The following is a 27,543-nucleotide window of genomic DNA, read 5'->3' as shown; positions in this document are numbered from 1 at the left end:
AGCTAGTTTTTCTCTTCTTTTTTTCGGTTGAATTTTGAATTTTAAAGAGTCGAAATTGAAGATAAACTATGTGTCAAAATTTAATTGTCATTTTTTTGTGTTTTCTCCTCTTTTAAACCGTTCAATTAAGTGTAAATATCATTAATTATTAATAATAACATAGAGTTAAAGGTAAATTGAGCAAATTGGCTATTTCTGGCAATTTATTTAAGTGTGTATCAAACTGGTAGCCCTTCGCATTAATCACTACCCAAGAAGTAGCTCTTGCTTTCAAAAAGGTTGGTGACCCCTGCTGTAGACATTTCAAATTGCCTTTCAAATGTCTATTCTTGCTGTTGGCTTTTATCAAATACATTTACCCCAAAAATGTGACTTATAGATGTTTTTTTCCTTCTTAGTTATGCATTTTCGGCCGGTGCGACTTATACTACGGAAAAAAACGGTCTTCATATTTGTAGTCCAATTAAGTCCTTTTTATGATTGAAAATGCTTCTTTTAGGACCCCAAAAAATGTAACAATATGCATTAAAAAAAAATCATTGTTTTTACTTGATAGTTTTGTGACATTTTTGAGAAGATAAAGGTTAGTGGCAGCCCTATTGTCAATAAACATTTCACACACTAAAAAGGTAATAAATAAAGACGTGACTTAAGACTTGGACAGTTGCTAAAATGCTCGGGTGTGTAACCCAACACAAAGTTTGTATATGAGAGCACATTATATGATCATATTGCAACATGAAAAGCTCGTGAGAAGACGATTATGTACAAAGGCAACCGGTTTGACTAAAAACGCTAACGACGACGTGTTGCGATCCGACGTTAAATGCGCTCACATGAGGGTCAGCTGCACGATGTCGTCATTTAGGACGCCGACCCGTTCAGTTTGCCCCCACGCGGCGCCCCCCGGTGGACTGGAGGGTGCCAGCGCGGGATTGTCCGGAACGAAGCTTTCCTTACCGGCGGAGGACGCGGCGAGGACCGGGATCTGCTGGGACGGGCCCACGTGCTGGAAGGTCATCTGCAGGATGGGCCCTTGGTTCTGCTGCTGGGCCGGGTAGGACTGAACGAACTGCACGGGCATCTGGAGCTGAAGGTGCGAGGGCTGCTGGGCGTCGGCGGGCGAGGGCGGGTCGATGGGCGACAGGGCGATGGTCACCGGCACCTGCATGGCGTGGAGGGTCTGGTCTTGATCCACCAGAACCACCTGGTGGTTGACCTGCTGGGATACCTGAGCCACCTGTCGACCGGCAGGGTCCTGGATCAACACCTGCTGCACGTGGCCGTCCTGACCCGCCGCCGCTGGCGGGGGTTTGGTGGGCAGATCCAGCAGCGACGCCGGGGTTGTGATGACGGCGCCGGCGTTGGCGGCGAGCGCTTCGGCGATGAGCACCTCGGGGTGACTCTTGGCCTTGTGGGCCACCACGCAGTCCTTCTTCTCAAACTTCTTGCCGCAAATGGAGCAGGAGAACTGATAGGAGGCGTCGGCGTCGTGCTTCTTCATGTGCCAGTTGAGGGAGGCCTTCTGGCGACAGGTGAAGCCACAGATCTCACACCTGCGAGCGCAAGAGAGGGTTGAAATCACACGTAGGGAGTCAACCTCCTTAAACCACGAGGTACTAACTGGAGGGGCTTCTCTCCCGTGTGGATCATGCGATGCACCGCCAGATTGTGCGAGCTCTTGAAGGCACGAGCACAGAACTCACAGATGTAGTCTCTCTGGTCTGAGAAGCACAAGAGCAGAACTTCAATCGTTAGGTCTGGACCACTATGGCAAAAATAATCATTATTTTGGATCGATATTGAGATCACAATTATTTGAAAACATAATTATTTTTTGTACCACCAAAACTTTTAATATACCGTATTTTTTGGACTATAAGGCGCACTTAAAATCCTTTCATTTTCTCAAAACTCGAACAGTGCGCCTTATAACCCGGTGCACCTAATGTACGGCATCATTCTGGTTGTGCTTACTGACCTCGAAGCTATTTTATTTGGTACATGGTGTAATGGTAAGTGTGACCAGTAGATGGCAGTCACACATAAGAAATGCGTATAGACTGCAATGATGGCAGTCACACATAAGAGATACGTGTAGACCGCAATATGATGGCAGTCACACATGAGAGATACGTGTAGACTGCGATATGATGGCAGTCACACATAAGAGATACGTGTAGACCGCGATATGATGGCAGTCACACATAAGAGATACGTGTAGACTGCGATATGATGGCAGTCACACATAAGAGATACGTGTAGACCGCGATATGATGGCAGTCACACATAAGAGATACGTGTAGACCGCGATATGATGGCAGTCACACATAAGAGATACGTGTAGACCGCAATATGATGGCAGTCACACATAAGAGATACGTGTAGACCGCAATATGATGGCAGTCACACATAAGAGATACGTGTAGACCGCAATATGATGGCTGTCACACATAAGAGATACATGTAGACTGCAATATGATGGCAGTCACACAAGAGATACGTGTAGACTGCAATATGATGGCAGTCACACATAAGAGGTACGTGTAGACTGCAATATGATGGCAGTCACACATAAGAGATACGTGTTACTGCAGTATGATGGCAGTCACACATAAGAGATACGTGTAGACTGCAATATGATGGCAGTCACACATAAGAGATACGTGTAGACTGCAATATGATGGCAGTCACACATAAGAGATACGTGTAGACTGCAATATGATGGCAGTCACACATAAGTGAAGTGAATTATATTTATATAGCGCTTTTTCTCTAGTGACTCAAAGCGCTTTACATAGTGAAACCCGATATCTAAGTTACATTTAAAGCAGTGTGGGTGTCACTGGGAGCAGGTGGGTAAAGTGTCTTGTCCAAGGACACAACGGCAGTGACTAGAATGGCGGAAGCGGGGATCGAACCTGCAATAAGAGATACATGTAGACTGCAATATGACTCAAGTAAACAACATTAAACACGGCGCTCAAAAATCCATCCAAATGTTTTAGTAGGACTTTGGTAAGCTATGAAGCCACACCACTTGATGGATTGTACTGTGCTTCAACATAGGAGTATTATTATGGTGTGTGTATAAGGTAAGACATATTATCTGCCGTTTTGTTTCGCAATATTATGCAAAAGCAACTTTTCTTACCTTCTGGCACCTGCTGATCTGTATTTGGGATCTGCATAAGTCCTGAAAATTTGCGCGAGTCCGCCTTTGTAGTGGATAATCTTCTTCTTTTTCTCTATCTTCTTGTTATGTGACATTCATCCTCCACTGTTGCCATTTCTAATATAAAGTAGTGTAAAGTTCTTACTTATATCTGTCAGTAAACTCACCATGAAAGCACTAAAACATACCGGTGTAGTGAGTTTACATTATTCACCCAAAAGAACTTTAGTTATTAGAGAGTTCGGGTCACGGGACACATTTCGGGCGTTGTTGTTGCACTAGTGAGCCACGGATGAGGAGATGCTGCTCCGTTATTGATTGAAGTAAAGTGTGAATGTCATTAAAACAGTTAGCGCCACCTTTTGACACTTCTTCCACTCCCGTCCTTGCACGCTACACCGCTACAACAAAGATGATGCTGTCAAAGTGGAGGCACGTACATAAGACCTGCCCACAAAACGGCGCATCCTGAAGAGACTTGAAGATGATGTGCAAAACATCATCTATGCAACATTTTGAGTAAAGAACCACCATTACATGTTACTTTAGAGCAGTGGTCCACGAATTGGGGGTTAAATCACCAAAATGATTCCCGGGCGCGGCACCGCTGCTGCCCACTGCTCCCCTCACCTCCCAGGGGGTGAACAAGGGGATGGGTCAAATGCAGAGGACAAATTTCACCACACCTAGTGTGTGTGTGACAATCATTGGTACTTTAACTTGACCTTTTTTGCACCACGGACCGGTTTATGTAGGCATTATTTTCAGGGACCGGCTTCCCACTTGTGAAAAATACAAGTCACTATGACGCTGAATTAGTGGGAACCCTGTTTCTTTGCAATGAAATGCTGATGGAAATCAGCCTTTGGCTACAATCTGTCACATTTATATTTGATATGTTCATTAATGTGCATTGTATTATGTCTAGGGATGATGTTTGATAAGGAATTATCGAGTTCGAGCCTATTATGGAATCCTATTATCGAACCGATTCCTTATCGATTCTCTTATGGAGTCCAGATAGGTTGTTGTATATGGAAAAAAAACACAATATTTGGTTTAACAAAAGCTCACTTTTATTATATAATAAACAAATAAAATCTAATAAATAAATAAATATTGACTGTTACCCACTTAAAAGAATAAAATAAAATAAATAAATATTGACTGTTGTTACCCCAAGTATATTAAGTGGGATTTTTCATAAAAACAAATATATACAGTAACACAAAAACAAGCTGTCTCTGTGATTACTATAGGTGTATAAATAACAATATAACAGTATCGTTTAGACAGAGCGGATATTATTTTTGTCACAGATTTAATACTTTTCGATTCCTTGTTCATTTCTGCATGTGTCTGCAGTGGGCTAGTATATATAGAGCCACCCACACCAGTTTCAAATTAGTTGCCTAATTAATGAATTGGAAAGAAAATGTTATGACAGTAGCGTATGTGTGTGGCCGTGAGGTGAGTGACGTCAGTGAGTGTGTGGGCGAGAGAAGAGAGGGAGCGGTAGCGTGAGTGCCGGCGGGGACTAGTTTGTTTTGTATTATTTTGTAGTTTATTGTCAAAATATACACTCCCATTGTCCACTTAAATATTTCCAAGATATTTCTTTATTCTTAGACAACGGATTCCCTTCCGTGATTGGTCATTTCTATGGACACAGAAATGACGTCACCTAAAATTGCGTTTACGGCACATAGTAATGTCGTAATTCAGCTCTGAGTGTGACACTTAAGATTCAGTCCTACACTTTGCTGAAAGTGTGAGTAAGACGCTTGATAACTAACTTTTAAGTGCAGCTTTCAGCAAAGAATTTATTTACTCTTAAGTCAACTCTTAGCAGACTTCTTAGGAGTAATTCTAAGAAGCTTGATAAGTACGGCCCCTGGTTGCTATGTTTCCGGTTGGTCGTAAAAGTGTTGGTCATGTGTTTGTACCCTGCTAAAATCTCCCAGTAAAGTTATTCGATGGATTATAGCTTTTGTTTTGAACTTTATTACACCTTGGAGCGCTTTTTCCCGTCCATTGTTTTCCTGCTTTCGCTATCTGCGCCTAATGACTGAGCTACGTGACGTCATTTATTGTGATGTCCCACGGAGCATTTCTGGTCGGGACGGGATTCGAATAAAGAATCAACTCTTTTCCTTTACTATAGTGGTCTCGATAACGGGTACCGGTTCTCAAAAAGGGATTCGAGTCCGAGGACTCGGTTCTTTTCTTACCAAACAACCGGGAAAACGGTTTCGAGTATCATCCCTAATTATGTCACAAAGTTATAACAAATAGCAACTTCCTATGAGGAGTTTTATTGTACATCATTGGTGTGTCTAGTGCACAGGTGTCAAACTCAAGGCCCGCGGGCCAGATCTGCCCCTCCACGTCCTTTTATATGGCCCGCAAAAGCTTGGAAATAATGTGTCAATAAAGTACCTTATATTTTCTTTCTTTACTTTCTTATTTTCTTACTAAAGGTATTAGGTTTTTTTTTTCTAGTTTGACAGGGGGAAAAAATATTGTCCAATATTGCAACAAATATTATCGTATCTAACTTTCATGGTAAAAATCTAAATAAATACTTAAACATATGCTTAACTTATGGTTTCGAAGCAAGTTATCCATCAAATTGTACACTATAAAAAGGACCTATCGATTTTACTGTAAAATTTAAGGAGTTTTTTACAGCATATTACTGTAAGTTGAAAAAAACCCGACCAATGTTTGTTTTTTCACAGTAAAATTCTGTCAACTGAGCTGTCAGTTTTTTGTTTTTTTTTAAATCCACGGTAGATGATTTTATGGCACCGCATTTTATTATGGTAAAAAACTGGCCAAAATAAAATTGAACAGCGGTACTGTATTTCTATTTGCAGTAATATGTTGTAAAAGTAATAATAATAAAATAACACCATATATTTTACAGTAAAAGTAGAAAACAGTGGTCAAATCCACCGATTTCATTTTACTCTTTACGTAATTACAAAAAAAAAAAAGTAAATTCATAGGCAAATTCATTAATGATTTACTGTTACAAGCGGCCCTCTAATGGCAGCCATGACTGCGGTGTGGCCCTCAATGAAAACAAGTTTGACACCCCTGGTCTAGTGGGACAGGCCAAAGCTAAGTCGGAGAAAATGCAGTCTTTTATAAATTATTTAATGTTTCTCTCCGGCCCGGTAGCAAATGCTTCACGGACCTGTACCGGTCCTCAGACAACCGATGTAGACCACAAGGAAGTTTTTTACATTTAGAAAAAATAATAATAATATGCCCCCTTTAGTGCGCCTTATCCGGTGCGCTTTTGTATGAAAATAGCCCTGACTAGACCCGCTCATCGGCAGTGCGCCTTGTAATCCGGTGCGCCCTATGGTCCGGAAAATACGGTAGCCACCAAGGTGACATCCCAGACTTCTAGTACCGTATTTTTCGGACTATAAGTCGCAGTTTTTTTTCATAGTTTGGCCGGGGGTGCGACTTACACTTAGGAGCGACTTATGTGTGAAATGATGAACACATTAGCGTAAAATATCAAATAATATTATTGATGTCATTCACGTAAGAGACTAGACGTATAAGATTTCATGGGATTTAGCGATTAGGAGTGACAGATTGTTTGGTAAACGTATAGCATGTTCTATATGTTATAGTTATTTGAATGACTCTTACCATAATATGTTACGTTAAAAGTGTTTCCCATAAACTGCCAAGATACCTGCGGCGGTGGGGGCGTGGTCACCATGACATCATCGAATAATTTGCATAATTTACTACAATGATATGATTTTCTCTAAAAATGCTCAAAAAATGTATACTTACTAATTAATAATAACAGTTTTGTTTTAAACGTCCATCCATCCATTTTACAATATAACTACAACACTTTATGTACATATTTATATACAGATTTGAACAATAAGTTATTCACTGAAATATATTTATTAATTGTGGTTCTTACAAAAAAAATATCTTATAAAATATAAAAGCTAAAATGTCTCTTAAAGCTCTGCCCCTTTAATTAGTGCATACTAAATCATTTAACTTTAGCCTACTACTACAACCATATTATTTACCAGCAACATAAAGTGAAACAGAGGCAGAGGTGTCCTGCCACAGTCAGTAACAAATAAACAGAAAACAGTAGTGGTCAAATACAAATAAGGCAACAAGAGAAGTATCCTACACTTCTCTTTTGTAAAGTAAATGTGAACAGCCTATATGGGCATCTACATCAACTATATGATTTGCCTAAAAAGCTGCACACAGGACAAAAAAAAAAAAAATTTTTTTTTTTAAATTTGTGGCGGACGTAATTCTTTCGTGGCGGGCCGCCACAAATAAATGAATGTGTGGGAAACACTGCGTTAACATACCAGGCACCTTCTCAGTTGGTTATTTATGCCTCATATAACGTACACTTATTCAGCCTGTTGTTCACTATTCTTTAGACATTTTAAATTGCCTTTCAAATGTCTATTCTTGCTGTTGGCTTTTATCAAATACATTTCCCCAAAAAATGCGACTTATACTCCAGTGCGACTTATGTTTTTTTCCTTCTTTATTATGCATTTTCGGGCGTTGCGACTTATACTCCGAAAAATACGGTAGACATGATCAAGTTTTCTTTCACTCACTCACTCACTCATCCGTGTCACCGTTACAAGCCGAGGAATTTGCACACACAATGCGCGGCCCATCAATGTTTTTTTCTGATTATTATACATCAGGCATGTGATTTGACCACAATGAAAAAGACTGAAAAAATTTCCGGGGGTCTGGGGGACGAAGGCCTGGTTTTTCACCAATTTAACATGCTAAAATGAACAAAGACAGCACCATTTGAAGAAAATATTTTAGTGTTTAAAGACATGAAAACATCATTAATAGAACATACATAACCCAATGATCCTAATGAATCACTGTATTTGGTTCAGTCCCAACAGTATTTAGTCACTACTATTTACATCTTGTGTTCATTTCACATCCACATTGATCAGTGTTATTATCTACAGTTTATTTACAGTATTACCACATTACTTCAGTTCATGTAATGTAAACATTTCATTCTTTTCGCCAAAATAGGATATACATTTATGAAAATAATTAAATATGTTTAGTATTGTTTACTCATATTTGAAAATAGGAAATAATAATAATGTGAGGACACTAGGGATGATACTCGAAACCGGTTTTCCCGGTTGTTTGATAAGAAAACAACCGAGTCCTCGGACTCGAATCCCTTTTTGAGAACCGGTACCCGTTATCGAGACCACTATAGTAAAGGAAAAGAGTTGATTCTTTATTCGAATCCCGTCCCGACCAGAAATGCTCCGTGGGACATCACAAGAATTGACGTCACGTAGCTCAGTCATTAGGCGCAGATAGCGAAAGCAGGAAAACAATGGACGGGAAAAAGCGCTCCAAGGTGTAATAAAGTTCAAAACAAAAGCTATAATCCATCGAATAACTTTACTGAGAGATTTGAGCAGGGTAAAACACATGACCAACACTTTTACCACCAACCGGAAACATAGCAACCAGGCTAGCAACGCACCTCCTTTACGGCAGCTGTCGCAACCTTCTTAAAACAACCGCAGCACATACATATATATACAACACGGCAGCACATACATATATATACAACACTGCAGCACATACATATATATACAACACATCTCCCTTTTTTAACTTTTGTTTTTCTTTCCTTGTAAACGTTACAAAATCACACTGTAGATGTGTTGTCTGTCTAATTATAAATAATGCAGACGAGGCGTGTTGGCTGACTTCTTGACGTTTACTTTCACAGCGTGGCAACATGCAACACTTTTCGGGGCTACCGCGCATGCTCGTCACTCCCGTTGCATGCTGGGTATTGTAGTTGTTATATTCTCTAGCTCATAACATTTTTCCCCCATAAAGAAATAATGTTAACTCAATAAAGTGTATTCCTTTTTTTAGCTTTAACTTTTCATTTTTTAGCATTGTAACCACATTTGCAAACAACTTTTCTCTTCATAGAATTTTCTTTCAATAAAGAAATAAAGTGCAAAAATGTCAAAGCATCATAACAAACAGTTATGTCAAATAGCAGCAGAAGTGCACTTTTTGGAGAGCTGTATTATTTTCAGTTTTGTGCCCAAGGGACTGATTTTATTTAACACTATATTATTATTTATACACCTATAGTGATCACAGAGACAGCTTGTTTTTGTGTTACTGTATATATTTGTTTCTCTGAAAAATCCCACTTAATATACTTTGGGTAACAACAGTCAATATTTATTTATTTTATTTTATTTTATTTTTTTAGGTGGGTAACAGTCAATATTTATTTATTTATTAGATTTTATTTTTTTATTATATAATAAAAGTGAGCTTTTGTTAAACCAAATATTGTGTGTTTTTTTCCATATACAACAACCTATCTGGACTCCATAAGAGAATTGACTAAGGAATCGGTTCGATAAGAGGATTCGATAATAGGCTCGAACTCCATAATTCCTTATCAAACATCATCCCTAGAGGACACTGACATATTGCATGAAACAAGTGTGAAAATATTTACCTTCAAGATTGTTACACCACTGACAATAGTTTCAAGAGACTACATAAGAACTTAATATTACAAAATAGTATTATATGCAAATTTATTTCAAATAAATTGTTAACTGGAATCAATAATGCGACTCTTTAAATTTCTGTCATTTCATAATATATTTTCACGTGCCTTTTTATTTTTAGAAAAAACCATTTATATTTCGCTAAGCAATAATTGGTTAATATTTAAAACAAACATGCGTATTTCGCAAGCAAATATTTTTTAGCTTACCTCATTATTAACAACCCTGTCTGCAACTGATGTGGGCGGATCTTTCCTCTCCATGTCTACGGCAGTTTAAACAAAAGATGAAGTCCGTAAGGTTTGCTCACTTTCGGTTGACATCCAAAAGTACCAGCTAGTGAAAAGTTCGTATTCCTTGCTTCAAGTTGTTTCATTTGTTTTTGGCGTTTCGCATGTACTTCCAAAGCCTTGAAACCTCGTGATCCATAGTCAATATTATCATGACACCACGTGCACAAAACCTTTCCGGGACGATCGAATAAAATCACCGAACAAAGTCGTAATTTCCTTCTTCCCAACAGTATCAGTGATTTCCCCTTTCCATCCAGTCCCATCGAAACTTATTTTTGACATGTTTATCAATTTCTTTTACTCGTAAAGCGTCCTTTCTCTCGAGAACCGACATTGTTTACATATGGAAAATGGCGGTAATAACCATTATGAATGATGACGTTATTAACGTCATCATTCATAACAGATGTCCTGATTGGTCACAAGGAACATATCGACCAATCAACTACGGCGTAATATAAACTACGTCTCGAATCTTGATTTAGGGTCGGAAAAAAAACGGAAAAACGGGAGATTTTTTTTTTTTTCCCCCGAGATTAAAAAAGACGGAATTCCGACTTTAGACGGAAAAATCACATGCCTAATACATTTCCATGATCATGAGAAGCCAAAATGTCCAGCCCTCCCACAAATGGCCAAATGAGTACCTGTATGGTGTTTGGCATGACGGAGTAGCTGCTTCTGGAGACGGAAAAGCCTTCCGCAGTTAGGATGAGGACACACGTACTTCTTCTTCAGCAAGTGCTGGTATTTGATGTGGTGCTGGAAAGCAGAAAAAGCCTTAAAGGGTTTGATGAAACAGGATTTGCAGAAGTCCGGCTTCCTCCCACATTCCAACAATGTGCATGTTGGGGTCGTTAAGTGCTTCTCACACAGTGGGGTGAGAGGCACTAGCTAATATGTTGGCACATGCAGCGCTACTTTCATTGGCCATGGAGCATCTTCAGTGTTAGTAAAGAACATACAGACCAAAAAAATCACCATTAATAATAATTCTGTCCCTTAGGGTGGGGGCCTTAACAAAAAATCCCAGATTTTTTCACCAAAAATTCAATTTCTGATTTTGTTCCCTACTTTTTTTTTTTTAAAAACATTGAATACAAATGACAGAAATAATTCAAAACAAGTTTTGTTCTTTTTATCTAATCCAGGGGTCACCAAGGCGGTGCCCGCGGGCACCAGGTAGCCCGTAAGGACCAGATGAGTAGCCCGCTGGCCTGTTCTAAAAATAGCTCAAATAGCAGCACTTACCAGTGAGCTGCCTCTATTTTTTAAATTGTATTTATTTACTAGCAAGCTGGTCTCGCTTTGCTCGACATTTTTAATTCTAAGAGAGACAAAACTCAAATAGAATTTGAAAATCCAAGAAAATATTTAAAGGCTTAATCTTCACTTGTTTAAATAAATTCATGAATTTTTTTTACTTTGCTTCTTATAACTTTCAGAAAAACAATTTTAGAGAAAAAAATACAACCTTAAAAATGATTTTAGGATTTTTAAACATATATACCTTTTTACCTTTTAAATTCCTTCCTCTTCTTTCCTGACAATTTAAATCAATGTTCAAGTATTTTTTTTTTTTTTATTGTAAAGAATAATACATTTTAATTTAATTCTTCATTTTAGCGTCTGTTTTTTCGACGAAGAATATTTGTGAAATATTTCTTAAAACTTATTATGATTAAAATTCAAAAAAATTATTCTTGCAAATCTAGAAAATCTGTAGAATCAAATTTAAATCTTATTTCAAAGTTTTTTGAATTTCTTTTAAAATGTTTGTTCTGGAAAATCTAGAAGAAATAATGATTTGTCTTTGTTAGAAATATAGCTTCTTCCAATTTGTTATATATTCTAACAAAGTGTAGATTGGATTTTAACCTATTTAAAACATGTCATCAACATTCTAAAATTAATCTTAATCAGGAAAAATTACTAATGATGTTCCATAAATTATTTTTTTAATTTTTTCAAAAAGATTCGAATTAGCTAGTTTTTCTCTTCTTTTTTTCGGTTGAATTTTGAATTTTAAAGAGTCGAAATTGAAGATAAGCTATGTTTCAAAATTTAATTGTCATTTTTTTCGTGTTTTCTCCTCTTAAACCGTTCAATTAAGTGTAAATATCATTAATTATTAATAATAACATAGAGTTAAAGGTAAATTGAGCAAATTGGCTATTTCTGGCAATTTATTTAAGTGTGTATCAAACTGGTAGCCCTTCGCATTAATCACTACCCAAGAAGTAGCTCTTGCTTTCAAAAAGGTTGGTGACCCCTGCAGGATCTAATCAAAACCTAGTAGTTTGAATTGACACTGCAGATTACTTTTAGCAAAGTTCTTTTTGTATGTTTTTCTTTTTAGACCACTTATAAATTGTAGTTTTTATGCAATCATTTTCAAAGAACTGAATGTGACTGTAAATGTTGTCTGTCTGTCTGTGTTGCCCCTGTGATGAGGTGGTGACTTGTCCAGGGTGTACACTGCCTTCTGCCCGAATGCAGCTGAGATAGGCTCCAGCGACCCTCCGCGACCCCGAAAGGGACAAGCGGTAGAAAATGGATGGATGGATGAATTAAGAATCAATTCTTCTACTTGAATAGAATACTTTTGTTGACAAAACTGTAGCATTGCACATTTTGCATGCAAATAATCTCCAACATTGAGATCAACATCCATCAATCCATCCATTTTCTACCGCTTGTCCCTTTCGGGGTGGCAGGGGATGCTGGAGCCTATCCCAGCTGCATTCGGGCGGAAGGCGGGGTACACCCTGGACAAGTCACCACCTCATCACAGGGCCATTATGATATTAGAAAGTTGATTTTATGAGATAAAAAGTCTTAATGATAAAAATGTATCTCATAATTATGACTTTTTATCTCATAATTATGACTTTCTTATTCTATAATGTAGACTTTTTATCTCATAATCATGACTTTCTTATTCCAAAGACTTTTTATATCATAATTGTGACTTTTTATCTCATAATTATGACTTTCTTATCCCATAATGTAGACTTTTTATATCATAATTATGACTTTTTGTTCATAATTTCAATTTTCTTATTCCATTATTCTGATTTTTGATCTCATAATTATGACTTTTAATCTTATAATTTAGATTTTTTATTACATAGTTATGACTTTAAATCCTATAATTTAGACTTTTTATCGCATAAATATGACTTTTAAAAAATCTCATATTTGAGACTTTCTTATCTGATAATTTCAACATTTGATCTCGTAATTATGACTTCCAGTCATCCATTTTCTACCGCTTGTCCCTTTCGTGGTCGCGGGGGGTGCTGGTGCCTATCCCAGCTGCATTCGGGTGGAAGGCGGGGTACAACCTGGACAAGTCGCCACCTCATCACAGGGCCATTATGATATTAGAAAGTCAATATCATGAGATAAAAAGTCTTAATGATAAAAATGTATCTCATGATTTTGACTTTTTATATCATAATTATGACTTTTTGTTCATAATTTAAATTTACTTATTCCATTATTTTGACTTTTTATCTCATAATTATGACTTAATCTTATAATTTAGAGCTTTTATCACATAAATATGACTTAAAAAAAATAATAATTTCAACTTTTTATCTCATAATCATGACTTCCAGTCATCCATTTTCTACCGCTTGTCCCTTTCAGGGTGGCGGGGGTGCTGGAGCCTATCCCAGCTGCATTCGGGTGGAAGGCGGGGTACAACCTGGACAAGTCGCCACCTCATCACAGGGCCATTATGATATTAGAAAGTCAATATTATGAGATAAAAAGTCTTAATGATAAAAATGTATCTCATGATTTTGACTTTTTATATCATAATTATGACTTTTTGTTCATAATTTAAATTTTCTTATTCCATTATTTTGACTTTTTATCTCATAATTATGACTTAATCTTATAATTTAGTTTTTTTTTACATAAATATGACTTTTTAAAAAATCTCATATTTGAGACTTTCTTATCTGATAATTTCAACTTTTTATCTCATAATTATGACTTCCAGTCATCCATTTTCTACCGCTTGTCCCTTTCAGGGTGGCGGGGGGTGCTGGAGCCTATCCCAGCTGCATTCGGGAGGAAGACAGGGTACGTCCTGGACAAGTCGCCACCTCATCACAGGGCCAACACAGACAGACAACATTTACACACTAGGGACCATTTAGTGTTGCCAGTCAACCTATCCCCAGGTGCATGTCTTTGGAGGTGGGAGGGGCCTATCCCCAGGTGCATGTCTTTGGAGGTGGGAGGGGCCTATCCCCAGGTGCATGTCTTTGGAGGTGGGAGGAGCCTATCCCCAAGTGCATGTCTTTGGAGGTGGGAGGAAGCCGGAGTACCCGTAGGGAACCCACGCAGTCACGGGGAGAACATGCAAACTCAACATACTTCTGTAAATAAAACTGTAGTATTATACATTGGACTACTACATTGCCATCTACTGCTATCCAGTAGATGGCAGTATTGTCCTGTTTAAGAGTGTCACAACATTGCTGTTTACTGCAGACAAACTGCTTTACGGTAGACTAAACGTGACTGCTGTTGTTGTGTGTTGTTACCGCGCTGGGAGGACGTTAATGAAACTGCTTAACAATAAACCCACATAAGAAACCAAGAACGCTCTCTCCTTGTTGTGCACTCTACTCTCTAAAAGCCGTAGATGTTATGACGTCATTGGGCAGGCAAGCTGTTTATATTGTGGGAAAGCGGACGTGAGAACAGGCTGTCCCCACTCAGGTCCGCATTGAGCTGGAGGGGGCGTGGCCTCCAGCTCCGGCTGAATACCGGGAGTTTGTCGGGAGAAAATCTCTGCCGGGAGGTTGTCGGGAGAGGCGCTGAATACCGGGATTCTCCCGCTAAAAACGGGAGGGTTGGCAAGTATGGTCTAAACATCTCGAGTGTTTGTGCAGTCAAGCACGGGGGGCGGGGGATGGTAGTGACATGGATTGGGGCTGCATGAGTGCTGCCGGCAAGGTGAAGCTGTGGTTCATTGCGAGACACCGAATTCCAGCCCAATCGTTTTGTGACGAAACAAAACCAACAGTGAATGGAAACAGCTCCGGCACATTTGCGCTCACCTGCAGGTAACGAGGGTGAGCCAAAACGGTTCCGCAGCCTTCGATCTCACAGCGGACATACTGCACCGGGGGCTTCTTCCTGCACACATTCATGTTAGGAGAAACACAGCCACACGCTTGGAGTGTGTTCACACTCAATCAGCCCCCAAACAGTCTATAAACATTTAATAAGAATACACTGTTGAGTTTGATTGGGAATATAATGGTTGGTAGTATATTGTTTATTTACAGAAAATATCTGCATTATCAGCAATAACAAGTTCGGTTTCACTTTATAGTGTGTTAACCATACCTTTTTTAAATATTGTTGGTTGCGGCTCAATTAGTGTTCACACTTGCATTTTTGGTGCCCTCAGTAAACTAACATATTTTCGGACTATAAGCCGCACTTGAAATCCTTTTATTTGATCTAAACTGGACAGTGTGCCTTATAACACGGTGCGCCTAATGTACAGAATCATTTTGGTTGTGCTTACCGACCTCGAAGCTATTTTATTTGGTACATGGTGAAATGATAAGTGTGACCAGTAGATGGCAGTCACACATAAGAGATACATGTAGACTGCAATATGACTCAAGTAAACAACACCAACATGTTATATGTTCCATTGAAAATATAGAACATTACACACGGCGCTCAAAAATCGATCCAAATGTTTTAGTAGGACTTTGGTAAGCTATGAAGCCACACCGCTTGATGGATTGTACTGTGCTTCAACATAGGAGTATTATTATGGTCTGTGTATAAGGTAAGACCCGATCTGGGATAAGCAGAAGAAGATGGATGCATGGATGGAGATATGTTTTTAAAAAGCCATTTTTAAAAATACTTTAGGCCGTTTTTACTTGTACATCGTGACCTATTTTGAAAAACATTACTCATTTTTACACCAAATTTTTGGCGTGAATCAGTTTGAAATTAAAATCAAGTTGAATCAAAAATCGAGTAAATTAAATCATAAACCAAGAATCGGAATCGAATCGCAAGTTGTTCACATTCCTAGTAAATATCAAAAATATTACTTCGACATACAAAAAATATCTATATATATGTATATATATATGTATATACATATATATATATATATATATACATACATATATATATATATATATATATATTATATATATATATATATATATATATATATATATATATATATATATATATATATCTATCTATTAGGGATGTCCGATAATGGCTTTTTGCCGATATCAGATATTCCGATATTGTCCAACTCTTTAATTACCGATACTGATATCAACCGATACCAACCGATATATGCAGTCGTGGAATTAACACATTATTATGCCTAATTTGGACAACCACGTATGGTGAAGATAAGGTTCTTTTTTAAAAAAAAATAATAAAATAAGAACTAAATTAAAAACATTTTCTTGAATAAAAAAGAAAGTAAAACAATATAAAAACAGTTACATAGAAACTAGTAATTAATGAAAATGAGTAAAATTAACTGTTAAAGGTTAGTACTATTAGTGGAGCAGCAGCACGCACAATCATGTGTGCTTACGGACTGTATCCCTTGCAGACTGTATTGATATATATTGATATATAATGTAGGAACCAGAATATTGATAACAGAAAGAAATGGGAGGAGGGAGGTTTTTTTGGTTGGTGCACTAATTGTAAGTGTATCTTGTGTTTTTTATGTTGATTTAATAAAATAAATTTTTTTTTTTTAAAAACACAAAAAAACGATACAGATAATAAAAAAACAGATACCGATAATTTCCGATATTACATTTTAACGCATTTATCGGCCGATAATATCGGCAGGCCGATATTATCGGACATCCCTAATATCTATATCTATCTATATCTATATCTATATCTATATATATATATATATATTTCTTGATCCTCGTTGAAAAACAATAAAAACAAGGACGTTTTCATCACTTTCTAAAAAAAATCAATCAGGACAGGACGTAAAAACAGGACGTGTCACCTTTTTAGTATTGCACAGGTAAAAGACATTTGGGGATTGCTCATCATGACTTTACAAGCAGAGGTGTTCAAAAAAATCAATTCACATCCAAATTGCGTTTTGTATTTTAATCCGATTATAAATTGATTCATAATTTTTGATCATTAAAACAAGTGTGCAAATTCTTTATATTTTTAAGAATACATTTTTAGATGAAAAACATTGAATAACTATTATTGCTATTATTGCTTTGTTTTAGTATTGTATTTGTACAGGTGAAACTCAAAAATGTAGACTATTCATGTCAGCAATTCAACTTCAAGTGCGAAACTAATATGTGGTATGAACTCTATACATGCAAAGTGAGATCCGTCAAGCTTGTATTTGTTATATTGATCATTGTGGCTTACAGTTCTTGAAAACCCAACATTTTCTGAAATTTACAATTTGAGGTTTTCATAAACTAATGAGCCATAATAATCAAAGTCATAACAAAAGACGTCTTGAAATATCTTGCATGTTATGAGCCTATAACATACTATTGGGGCGGTTAGCTTGGCTGGTAGAGCGGCCGTGCCAGCAACTTGAGGGTTCCAGGTTCGATCCCCGCTTCCGCCATCCTAGTCACTGCCGTTGTGTCCTTGGGCAAGGCACTTTACCCACCTGCTCCCAGTGCCACCCACACTGCTTTAAATGGAACTTAGATATTGGCTTTCACTATGTAAAAGCGCTTTGAGTCACTAGAGAAAAGCACTATATAAATATAATTCACTTCACTTTATTAGTTCCACCTTGTAAATCTAAACAAACTGTGGTACAATATTCTTATTTGTATACTTTCACCTGTGTTGCTTCACTATTGCTTTGAACATTTCTATCCTAAGTAGAGATGTCCGATAATATCGGTCTGCCGATATTATCGGCCGATAAATGCGTTAAAATGTAATATCGGAAATTATCGGTATCGTTTTTTTTATTATCAGTATCGTTTTTTTTGTTTTTTTGTTAAATTAAATCCACATAAAAAACACAAGATACACTTACAATTAGTGCACCAACCCAAAAAACCTCCCTCCCCCATTTACACTCATTCACACAAAAGGGTTGTTTCCTTCTGTTATTAATATTCTGCTTCCTACATTATATATCAATATATATCAATACAGTCTGCAAGGGATACAGTCCGTAAGCACACATGATTGTGCGTGCTGCTGCTCCACTAATAATACTACCGTAATTTCCGGACTATAAGCCGCTACTTTTTCCCCTCGTTCTGGTACCTGCGGCTTATATAACGGTGCGGCTTATATACGGCCTGTTCTTCTCAGACACCGACGAAGAGGATTTCGGTGGTTTTAGTACGCAGGAGGAAGACGATGACACAATGACTAAAGACTGACTTTTCATATACCGGTAGGCTGGTTATTTTGATAACGTACAGGCGAGCACTTTGTATTACTTTGCAGCGTTGTATTATTTGTACTCTGCACGAATGCTGTTCGCCATGTCAAAGATGTGAAAGTTTGATTGAATGATTGAAAGATTTATTGTTAATAAATGGGACGCTTTGCGTTCCCAAACAGTCATCTCTGTCCCGACAATCCCCTCCGTGGTAGCAGGAACCCCTATATACTACGCTAATTACACATCAAAACCCTGCGGCTTATAGTCGGGTGCGGCTTATATATGGAGCAATCTGTATTTCCCCCTAAATTTAGCTGGTGCGGCTTATAGTCAGGTGCGGCTTATAGTCCGGAAATTACGGTAACCTTTAACAGTTAATTTTACAAATGTTCATTAATTACTAGTTTCTATGTAACTGTTTTTATATTGTTGTACTTTTTTTATTCAAGAAAATGTTTTTAATTTATTTATCTTATTTTATTGTATTAATTTTTTTAAAAAGTACCTTATCTTCACCATACCTGATTGTCCAAATTACGCATACCGTATTTCCTTCAATAGCCGCAGGGGCGCTAATTAATTTAAAACCTCTTCTCACTCCTGCGGTTACCAAAACCATGCGGAATGGGCAAGCATGCGCTAATTATTTTAAAACCTCTTCTCACTCCGGCGCTTACCTTATCATGAAAAGCACATTTAATAAAAAAAATGTTATTATGATCTTACCTTTACTTGTAAATGGGTCCATGTGCAGCTGCTTCTGATCAAAGGCAGTCTTTCTTATCTTTCTTCAATTTTAAAAGTCTCTGGAGATATTCCTTTAATTATTACCTCCTGCTTCGATTGAAAGTCCAGTTTAGAAAACTGTTTTATTTTAGATATGTAATCCTCCATGTTAAAAGTGCAAGCAAACAATCGCTGCTCATGCTTGCTGCTTGTTGTCTTCTTCTGCAGTACCTGTCTCCTGCAGTACTGGTAGTCGCAAGAAGGATCACTAGCGCCCTCTACCACCAGGAGGTGGGAGTCATTTAATGACTCATATTTGACCCGGCGGAAGTGCCAAGCATGCGCTAATTATTTTGCGAAACAAGTTTGACCCGGCTGTAATTCTAGGCAGGCGAATACTATATTCCCGGCGCCAATTCAAGGAAATACGGTAATAATGTGTTAATTCCACGATAGTATATATCGGTTGATATCAGTATCGGTTGATATCGGTATCGGTAATTAAAGAGTTGGACAATATCGGCATATCGGCAAAAAGCCATTATCGGACATCCCTAATCCTAAATATTGTAAAACTGGGATTGGGTTGGAGTTGATGTCTTTTCTTTTGTAAGATTAACATTCTTTGATTTTTGTAAATAACATTTCAAAATTAATCTATAAAAAAAAAGATTTTTCGGAAAAGATCTTACTAAAATTAATACACCAAATAACAATTGTGTTAAATCTAGAATCGATTGTGATTTGAATCGTCACTCCAAGAATCCATTTCAATTGTGAGGTGCCCAAAGATTCCCACCTCTACTTACAAATGTATTCTTTATGATAACAAAAACAGTAAAACCCTGCTAATTGTAATTGGTTTACAACCAGGAAGACGAAACTCTCTCCATGTCAAACAAGTGTACCTTCTTTTTGGCTGCCGTGGTGTTTTGTCGTCCTTTTTCCGCCGTCCCTTCCTAGCACAAGACAAAGGGTTGAATTGTAAGAACTGTATGGTGTCCTGTGGTTGAAGAACACTTACTTCCTTGGACCGTCGGGGTCCTCCTCCACTTCTTCTGCTGCTGCTGCTGTTGCTTCTTCCAGCTTCACTTCCTCCTCCACACTGTCCAGATTGTCCGAACCTTCCGTCTTTATCTCCTCCATCTCTCTCTTGGGGACTTTCTCCTTGTCTTTCTTGTCCTTCTGCCGAGGAGGAACCCTGCGCTTTGGCTTGAGGGAATCCCTGAAAATAGACAATGTTGTTACAAATATACAGAGATGAACACGCAAGTGTGGGATATTCCAACGCGTACACAAATCTCCCGTCCTCTGGGTCGTAGCTCTGATCGTTTAAATCGTCTCGAAAGGGAACGTCTTCGTCACTGCTGGGAGCATTTTCTTCTTCTGCACCACTAAAAAAAAAACTAAAATATTAAAAATGATCATATGCATTCAGCAAAAGTGTTTACCTGGGAGGCTGTGATTGATAGTTGAAGTCAATGATATCATCCTGAAGTTGAGGTTCCTTATCCAGGACCGGGTTACCCTTCTTTTCACTGAGATGAAACGGAACGTGAGCAATGACAGCAGCAAACTCCGCCTCTTTTTACACTTAGTGCACAGGTGTCAAACTCAAGGCCCGGGGGCCAGATCTGGCCTGCGACATCATTTTATCTGGCCCGCAAACACCTGGAAATGATGTGTGTCAATGAACTACTTCATATTTTTTCACTAAATGTAACGGTACGTGTATTTGTATTGAACCGTTTCAGTACGGGGGTTCCGGTTCGGTTCGGAGGTGTACCGAACGAGTTTCCACACGAACATATTAAGTAGCGTAACGCACGTTGTGTAAACAATGCACACCGAGGCACAACACACGGCATGCTAGCAGCTAACGGGCTAGGATAGACTGACCATATGTCCTCTTTTGCGGAGCTGTCCGGGCGGAGTTTCTTAAATGCCTCAAATGTCCGGCATTTTGAGTTAGGGTTGCGTGTATTTTCAATGTACGTTCAGGGTTAAGAAGGGGTTAAAAACAAAACAAATTGTGCGCGCAGCAGCATTGGTGAGGGAGGGGCAGAGACAGAGAAAGTTATGATAAACGCAAATGCGTTTATCATCAGATTTACATTTTTTATTATCTATAGCAGGGGTGTCAAAAGTGTGCCCCGGAGGCCATTTGCGGCCCACAGCTAATGTTTTAAAGGCCCACGGCACATTCTAAAAATACAAAAACGTAACAAAAGTGAAATAATAAAGCTTAAAGGTTAAATGTAATTTAGAAAAAGTTGCAATGTTGACTAATAAAACAAAGCTGTTTTTTTTTTGCTCAAAACATAATATTGAATCAAAATTAGGGCTGCAACTAACGATTAATTTGATAATCAATTAATCTGTCGATTATTACTTCGATTAATCGGTTAATAATCGGATAAAAGAGACAAACTACATTTCTATCCTTTCCAGAATTTTATTGAAAAAACCCAGCATACTGGCACCATGTTGTGGACATTGGGGGTGCAGCATACACCAACAATAACACAGAAATGTAACTCATCAGATCAGAACTGAATCAGATATTGTACACGTTTCTGTTGTGAATAATAAAGGATTCATTTTAGGCTGCCTCTGAATAATAGCATGAAATATTCCAGCACCTTCATAACGTTCAGTTATACTAAAGCGTCACTCAAATCTAAATATATTTATATAGCTTTATCGGCCCGGCCACATTGATCCATTATGAAACCAACCTGAGATATTTCTGTCCATTACGTTTATTTCCAAATTGGTAACCGTGCATTTTCTCTCTCAAAACGGAGTCAAATGTGCCGGAGACACATTATCAGCCCCGCGTTGCAACAAAGGCATAACGTTAACGTTACTCACAAAAAAGCTGAACTCATGAATGCTTGTTGTCACTATGGACTTAAAAAGTTACGTACCATGAGTTCTTCCCTTCATCCATGGCTGCAACATGTTTCCTTTTGCAGGTGCTCCTGAAGCAATGTTGTACTTCCGTGCCATTTTGCAGGAAACGCTCTTCTTTGAAGTCTTTAAAGTGAAGTGTTCCCACACTTTTGACGACTTAGGTCGTACACTTTTCTCCATTGAAGCAATAACCTCAAGATGTTTCTCCGCTAAACTATCGGTCGTGTTTTCCTGCGCCATTTTTCAAATGTTTTCCAACAAAGGAGACGCCGTCGTCACGTGAGCTGCACATGACCACATCATTGGCTAGCTTACTCCACCTCATGAGACGTAGCCTCAGCGCCGCCCTGGCGCTGTTTTGTACTGTTTTTGTACTTATTTCGATTATTGTTTCTCAGCTGTTTATAAATGTTGCAGTTTATAAATAAAGGTTTATAAAACAAAAAAAAAAACACAACAAAAAAATTACCAAAAAAAAAAAAAAAAAGCCTCCGCGCATGCGCAACGAATCGATGACTAAATTAATCGCCAACTATTTTGGTAATCGATTTTAATCGATTTAATCGATTAGTTGTTGCAGCCCTAATCAAAATCAATGTTATTAAGAATTATTGACCTATCCGAGGTTCCCATTACTTCACATCAAATATTACACTAAGAAAAATATTTTTGGTGGAAGATTTTACAAATTTGGTAAATAAATAACTAGGGATGTCCGATAATGGCTTTTTGCCGATATCCGATATTGTCCAACTCTTTAATTACAGATACCGATATCAACCGATATCAACCGATATATGCAGTCGTGGAATTAACACATTACTATGCCTAATTTGGACAACCAGGTATGGTGAAGATAAGGTACTTTTTTAAAAAATTAGTAAAATAAGATAAATAAATCAAAAACATTTTCTTGAATAAAAAAGAAAGTACAACAATATAAAAACCGTTACATAGAAACTAGTAATGAATGAAAATTAGTAAAATTAACTGTTAAAGGTTAGTATTATTAGTGGAGCAGCAGCACGCACAATCATGTGTGCTTACGGACTGTATCCCTTGCAGACTGTATTGATATATATTGATATATAATGTAGGAACCACAATATTAATAACAGAAGGAAACAACCCTTTTGTGTGAATGAGTGTAAATGGGGGAGGGAGGTTTTTTGGGTTGGTGCACTAATTGTAAGTGTATCTTGTGTTTTTTGTGTTGATTTAATAAAAAAAAAAAAAAAAAAAAAAAAAAAAAAAAACGATACCGATAATAAAAAAACCGATACCGATAATTTCTGATATTACATTTTAACGCATATATCGGCCGATAATATCGGCAGGCTGATATTATCGGACATCTCGAGTTACAAATAAGAAACTCGATTAATTTGAAAATCTATTTTTTTGACACCCCTACTATTTACAATTGTTTTATCATAATATGATATAGTTGTATAAAAATGCAGATACAGATTTAAAAAAGATGATACCAATATATGTAAAAATGCCAAATATCTGCACAATTTGTCCCTTTTAAACCCGGCAACACCAGCAAAATAAACAGTACTCACATGTCATCCCTGTCTTTGTTGTTCAACTCTTCTGCAGCAGCTTAACAAAAACACAGCAAAACAAAAAGCAGCTGTAAGTAAAACTTCACCGCCTCACCCGTGTGGTGGAAAGTAAAGGGATTTTTAACAGTTGTGTCATGTTAGGAGCAGCGGTCAACTTCCAGTGGGTCAGGTTGACGACCGTAAACTTCAGGTCTTTCAACAGGTTGCTCACCGGCTTGACTCTCAGTCCCAGGCTCAGTCTTGCACACCGACTTGGTTCCTCCGAGAGGAGGCTTGCCTCGGCTCTGGGCCAACGGGCGCTTGGTGGGAAGAGCTGGAGTGATGGAGCACCATTAAAAGTTTATTATGATGCCACAAAGATCAGTTAAATGTATTCATTACCTTCAGCGTCAGTGGAGGGCTTCCTGGGTTCCTCTGCAGACCTACACAGAATAGAGAAGATTGATTAGCCTAAAAAGATTAGGGTGTTTATAATTAAGCAGGTTAACCCCTTAAACGAATAATTATTTAGCCTAAGCCCCGTTTCAGCCACACTAAACCACCGTTTAAGATCCCCCTCCTCGGACAATTTTTTACCCGGGTAAGTGCGCTGTGTAATTCTTGAATTTCCTGCTCTTGATCATTTACAAACTGAGTTGGGAGAGGAAGTGACGCCAGAAAGACCGCGCCCCACACAGGAAGTGACGCCAGAAAGAATGTGCCACAGCCAGCTTCATAAAACAGAGGCACCACCTGCGTCCGCCTCAGGAGGCACCACCTGCGTCCGCCTCAGGAGGCACAGTGTTTCCCACACATTCATTTATTTGTGGCGGCCCGCCACGAAAGAATTACGTCCGCCACAAATTAAAAAAAAAAAAAAAATAATTTTTTTTTGTCTTGTCCAGCTTCTCAGGCAAATCATATAGTTGATGTAGATGCCCGTATCGGCTGTTCAGATTTACTTTACAAAAGAGAAGTGTAGGATACTTCTCTTGTTGCCTTATTTGTATTTGACCACTACTGTTTTCTGTTTATTTGTTACTGACTGTGGACACCAATATGGTTGTAGTAGTAGGCTAAAGTTAAATTATTTAGTATGCACTAATTAAAGGGGCAGAGCTTTAAGAGACATTTTAGCTTTTATATTTTATAAGATATATTTTTTGTAAGAACCACGATTAATAAATATATTTCAGTGAATAACTTATTGTTCAAATCTGTATATAAATATGTACACAAAGTGTTGTAATTATATTGTAAAATGGATGGATGGATGGACGTTTAAAACAAAACTGTTATTATTAATTAGTAAGTATACATTTTTTGAGCCTTTTTAGAGAATATCATATCATTGTAGTAAATTATGCAAATTACTCGATGATGTCATGGTGACCACACCCATAGCCACGCCCCCACCGCCACAGGTATGTTGGCAGTTTATGGGAAACACTGAGGCACCACCTGCGTCCGCCTCAGGAGGCACCACCTACGTCCGCCTCAGGAGGCACCACCTGCGTCCGCCTCACGAGGCACCACCTGCATCCGCCTCACGAGGCACCACCTGCGTCCGCCTCACGAGGCACCTCCTGCGTCCGCCTCACGAGGCACCTCCTGCGTCCGCCTCACGAGGCACCTCCCGCGTCCGCCTCAGCAGGCAATACCCACGTCCGCCTCAGGAGGCATACACGGGTGGAGCCACCAGCGTGTGCCTCAGGAGGCACTACCCGCGTCCGCCTCACGAGGCACCACCCGCGTCCGCCTCACGAGGCACCACCCGCGTCCGCCTCACGAGGCACCACCCGCGTCCGCCTCACATGGCACCACCCGTGTCCGCCTCACGAGGCACCACCCACGTCCGCCTCAGCAGGCACTACCCACGTCCGCCTCAGGAGGCATACACGGGTGGAACCACCAGCGTGTGCCTCAGGAGGCACCACCCGCGTCCGCCTCACGAGGCACCACCCGCGTCCGCCTCACGAGGCACCACCCGCGTCCGCCTCACGAGGCACCACCCGCGTCCGCCTCACTTCTCTCTGCCGCGTTATTTTGATCAGGAAACATGGAATTTCTGCGATTTTAACCATGAAAATGACCAAAATAAACAGGAACCACACCAAAATCACATAGAAAGCATAATAAAAGAGAAATATTGAAACTTATTTTATATTTTTACTTCATTTTTGAACATGCCTCACTTGCCTCCTCCACTGACAGCACGTCACCGCTCTTAAACTGCGGCATTGTTGTGTGTGGACACGGATAAGGTTAGGTGGGATTTACCCTGGATAACCTTATCCGGCTTAGTGTAAACGGGGCCTGAGACTAAAACGCTGGCAGGTGAGTTACGCTCCTCCCTAAGCTGAAGACGAACGGCACAGAAGGCGTGTTTTTGGCCGAATCACGCGATTAAACGCCGGGTAGTAATTAGCGAAGTGTTGGTGCGGCTGTAACTTACTCAAGGTGTTGGCCGCCACCAGCAGCCTCCACGGACTCGCAGTATCTCCTCCGCCGGGAGTTGGGAACTTTCCTCCGCTTGTCGGCGCCCGGCTCGTCTTCGTCCTCCTCGCTCCTGCTGTCCCTCAGCCAGGCCGGTACCGCCCGGGTGGAGCGGTCTCGGAGGACCCTCCCGGTGCCCTGCTGTGTCGCGGCCCCGTTGACGTCCGTCCGAGAGGCAGCGCCGCCGGGTCTGCCGCGCGCGGTTCCCCGCTCCCTCTGCGTCTTCCTCGGGGTGACAGCTCCAACGGGGGCCGTGGTCTGCTCTGCGGCCTTGTGGCGCACCGGCGCGTCGCCTTTGTTTACGTCCTCATTTCGCTCGCCAGTCGGTTCCATCGTGTATCGCGCCTTGGATCCCGCACAAGAAGTCCGGAGGACTAACGCACATCTAGTAGAGAGACATGTTGACGACAGGAGGCCTTTATCCAACACTGGGACATTTTCTGTTCATGCGCCAGGTTCGTCGCAAACTACACGCACAGATGTTTTTTTTAATTTATTGTTCAATTAAAACTTTTCTTAATTGCCTACTCTGTAATAAACCGATATAATCTTAAAGAAGCAGCCGCCGTGTTTGGCGTTCTTAAAGCTATAGTAAACCTACTTATTGGAGCGGCCCCGGGTCGCAGCCATTTTGTGCGCTTTCATTGCGTCTCCTTTAAGCCAAACATGAACTGAGCGTGAACGTTCAGGCGCACCGACGAGAGCTTCGGCAGATCCACAAATGACCGGAGTCCTCATTAGCCGCGTTAGCAGTCGCTCACCGTCCTGTGTAAATCTGCGAAAACCGCTGTACGGTGGGAGAAGTGCATTGTGGGAAATGTAGTTCAACTAACATCACTGTTATTTCAATCATAGACATCTGGCTGCTGCGACGCGAGAAATTGGGCCGCCATCTTGAAGTGGTGATGAGAACTGAACTTTAAGCGCAGTTTGAGAATCACTGGCCTATGCATTTGATATTTTATGCATTGTGTACAAAAAAGATTTGATTGTAAATAAATTAAATCATTTTACCGTAAAGTTGCGGTGGTTTTTACAGCCTATTATTGTAAATGGAAATAGAAAAACAGTTGCTGCCATTTTTCTTTTACCATAAAATGTATTGTTTTCATAGTGTATACTCGAAGTGGAAACATTTTTATTTAAGGGTCAAAAAAATTAGCAGCTCAGTCACCAGAATTTTGCCATAATTTTTGTTGAAATAAAAAAATACTTAAAGGAAGTTGTGTACAGTATCATAGATCAGTTGTCCCCAACCACCGGTCCGCGGACTGGTACCGGGCCGCACAGAAACATTAATTAATTTATAAACTACCGCATTTTCTCCCAC

The 27,543-nt window shown here is 39.3% G+C and overlaps 1 protein-coding gene across 1 annotated transcript; it reads right to left on the bottom strand.

Moving 5' to 3' along the window:
* Window positions 1-521: 521 nt before the first annotated feature.
* LOC133633651 (E3 ubiquitin-protein ligase ZFP91-like) lies at window positions 522-27,035 on the bottom strand. Its single transcript, XM_062026235.1, has 12 exons — window positions 26,173-27,035; window positions 24,120-24,160; window positions 23,950-24,051; window positions 23,736-23,775; window positions 20,703-20,789; window positions 20,547-20,645; window positions 20,276-20,476; window positions 20,160-20,210; window positions 15,173-15,251; window positions 10,739-10,853; window positions 1,625-1,724; window positions 522-1,556 (listed from the first exon to the last, which is right to left on the bottom strand). Exons 1-12 carry the CDS (start codon window positions 26,544-26,546, stop codon window positions 833-835), a joined length of 2,013 nt encoding a protein of 670 aa, XP_061882219.1. The 5' UTR covers window positions 26,547-27,035; the 3' UTR covers window positions 522-832.
* Window positions 27,036-27,543: the final 508 nt, after the last annotated feature.

Source organism: Entelurus aequoreus, linkage group LG18 (assembly GCF_033978785.1).
Source record: "Entelurus aequoreus isolate RoL-2023_Sb linkage group LG18, RoL_Eaeq_v1.1, whole genome shotgun sequence".
NCBI lineage: Eukaryota > Metazoa > Chordata > Actinopteri > Syngnathiformes > Syngnathidae > Entelurus > Entelurus aequoreus.
This window is presented reverse-complemented; position numbering and strand designations above follow the sequence as displayed.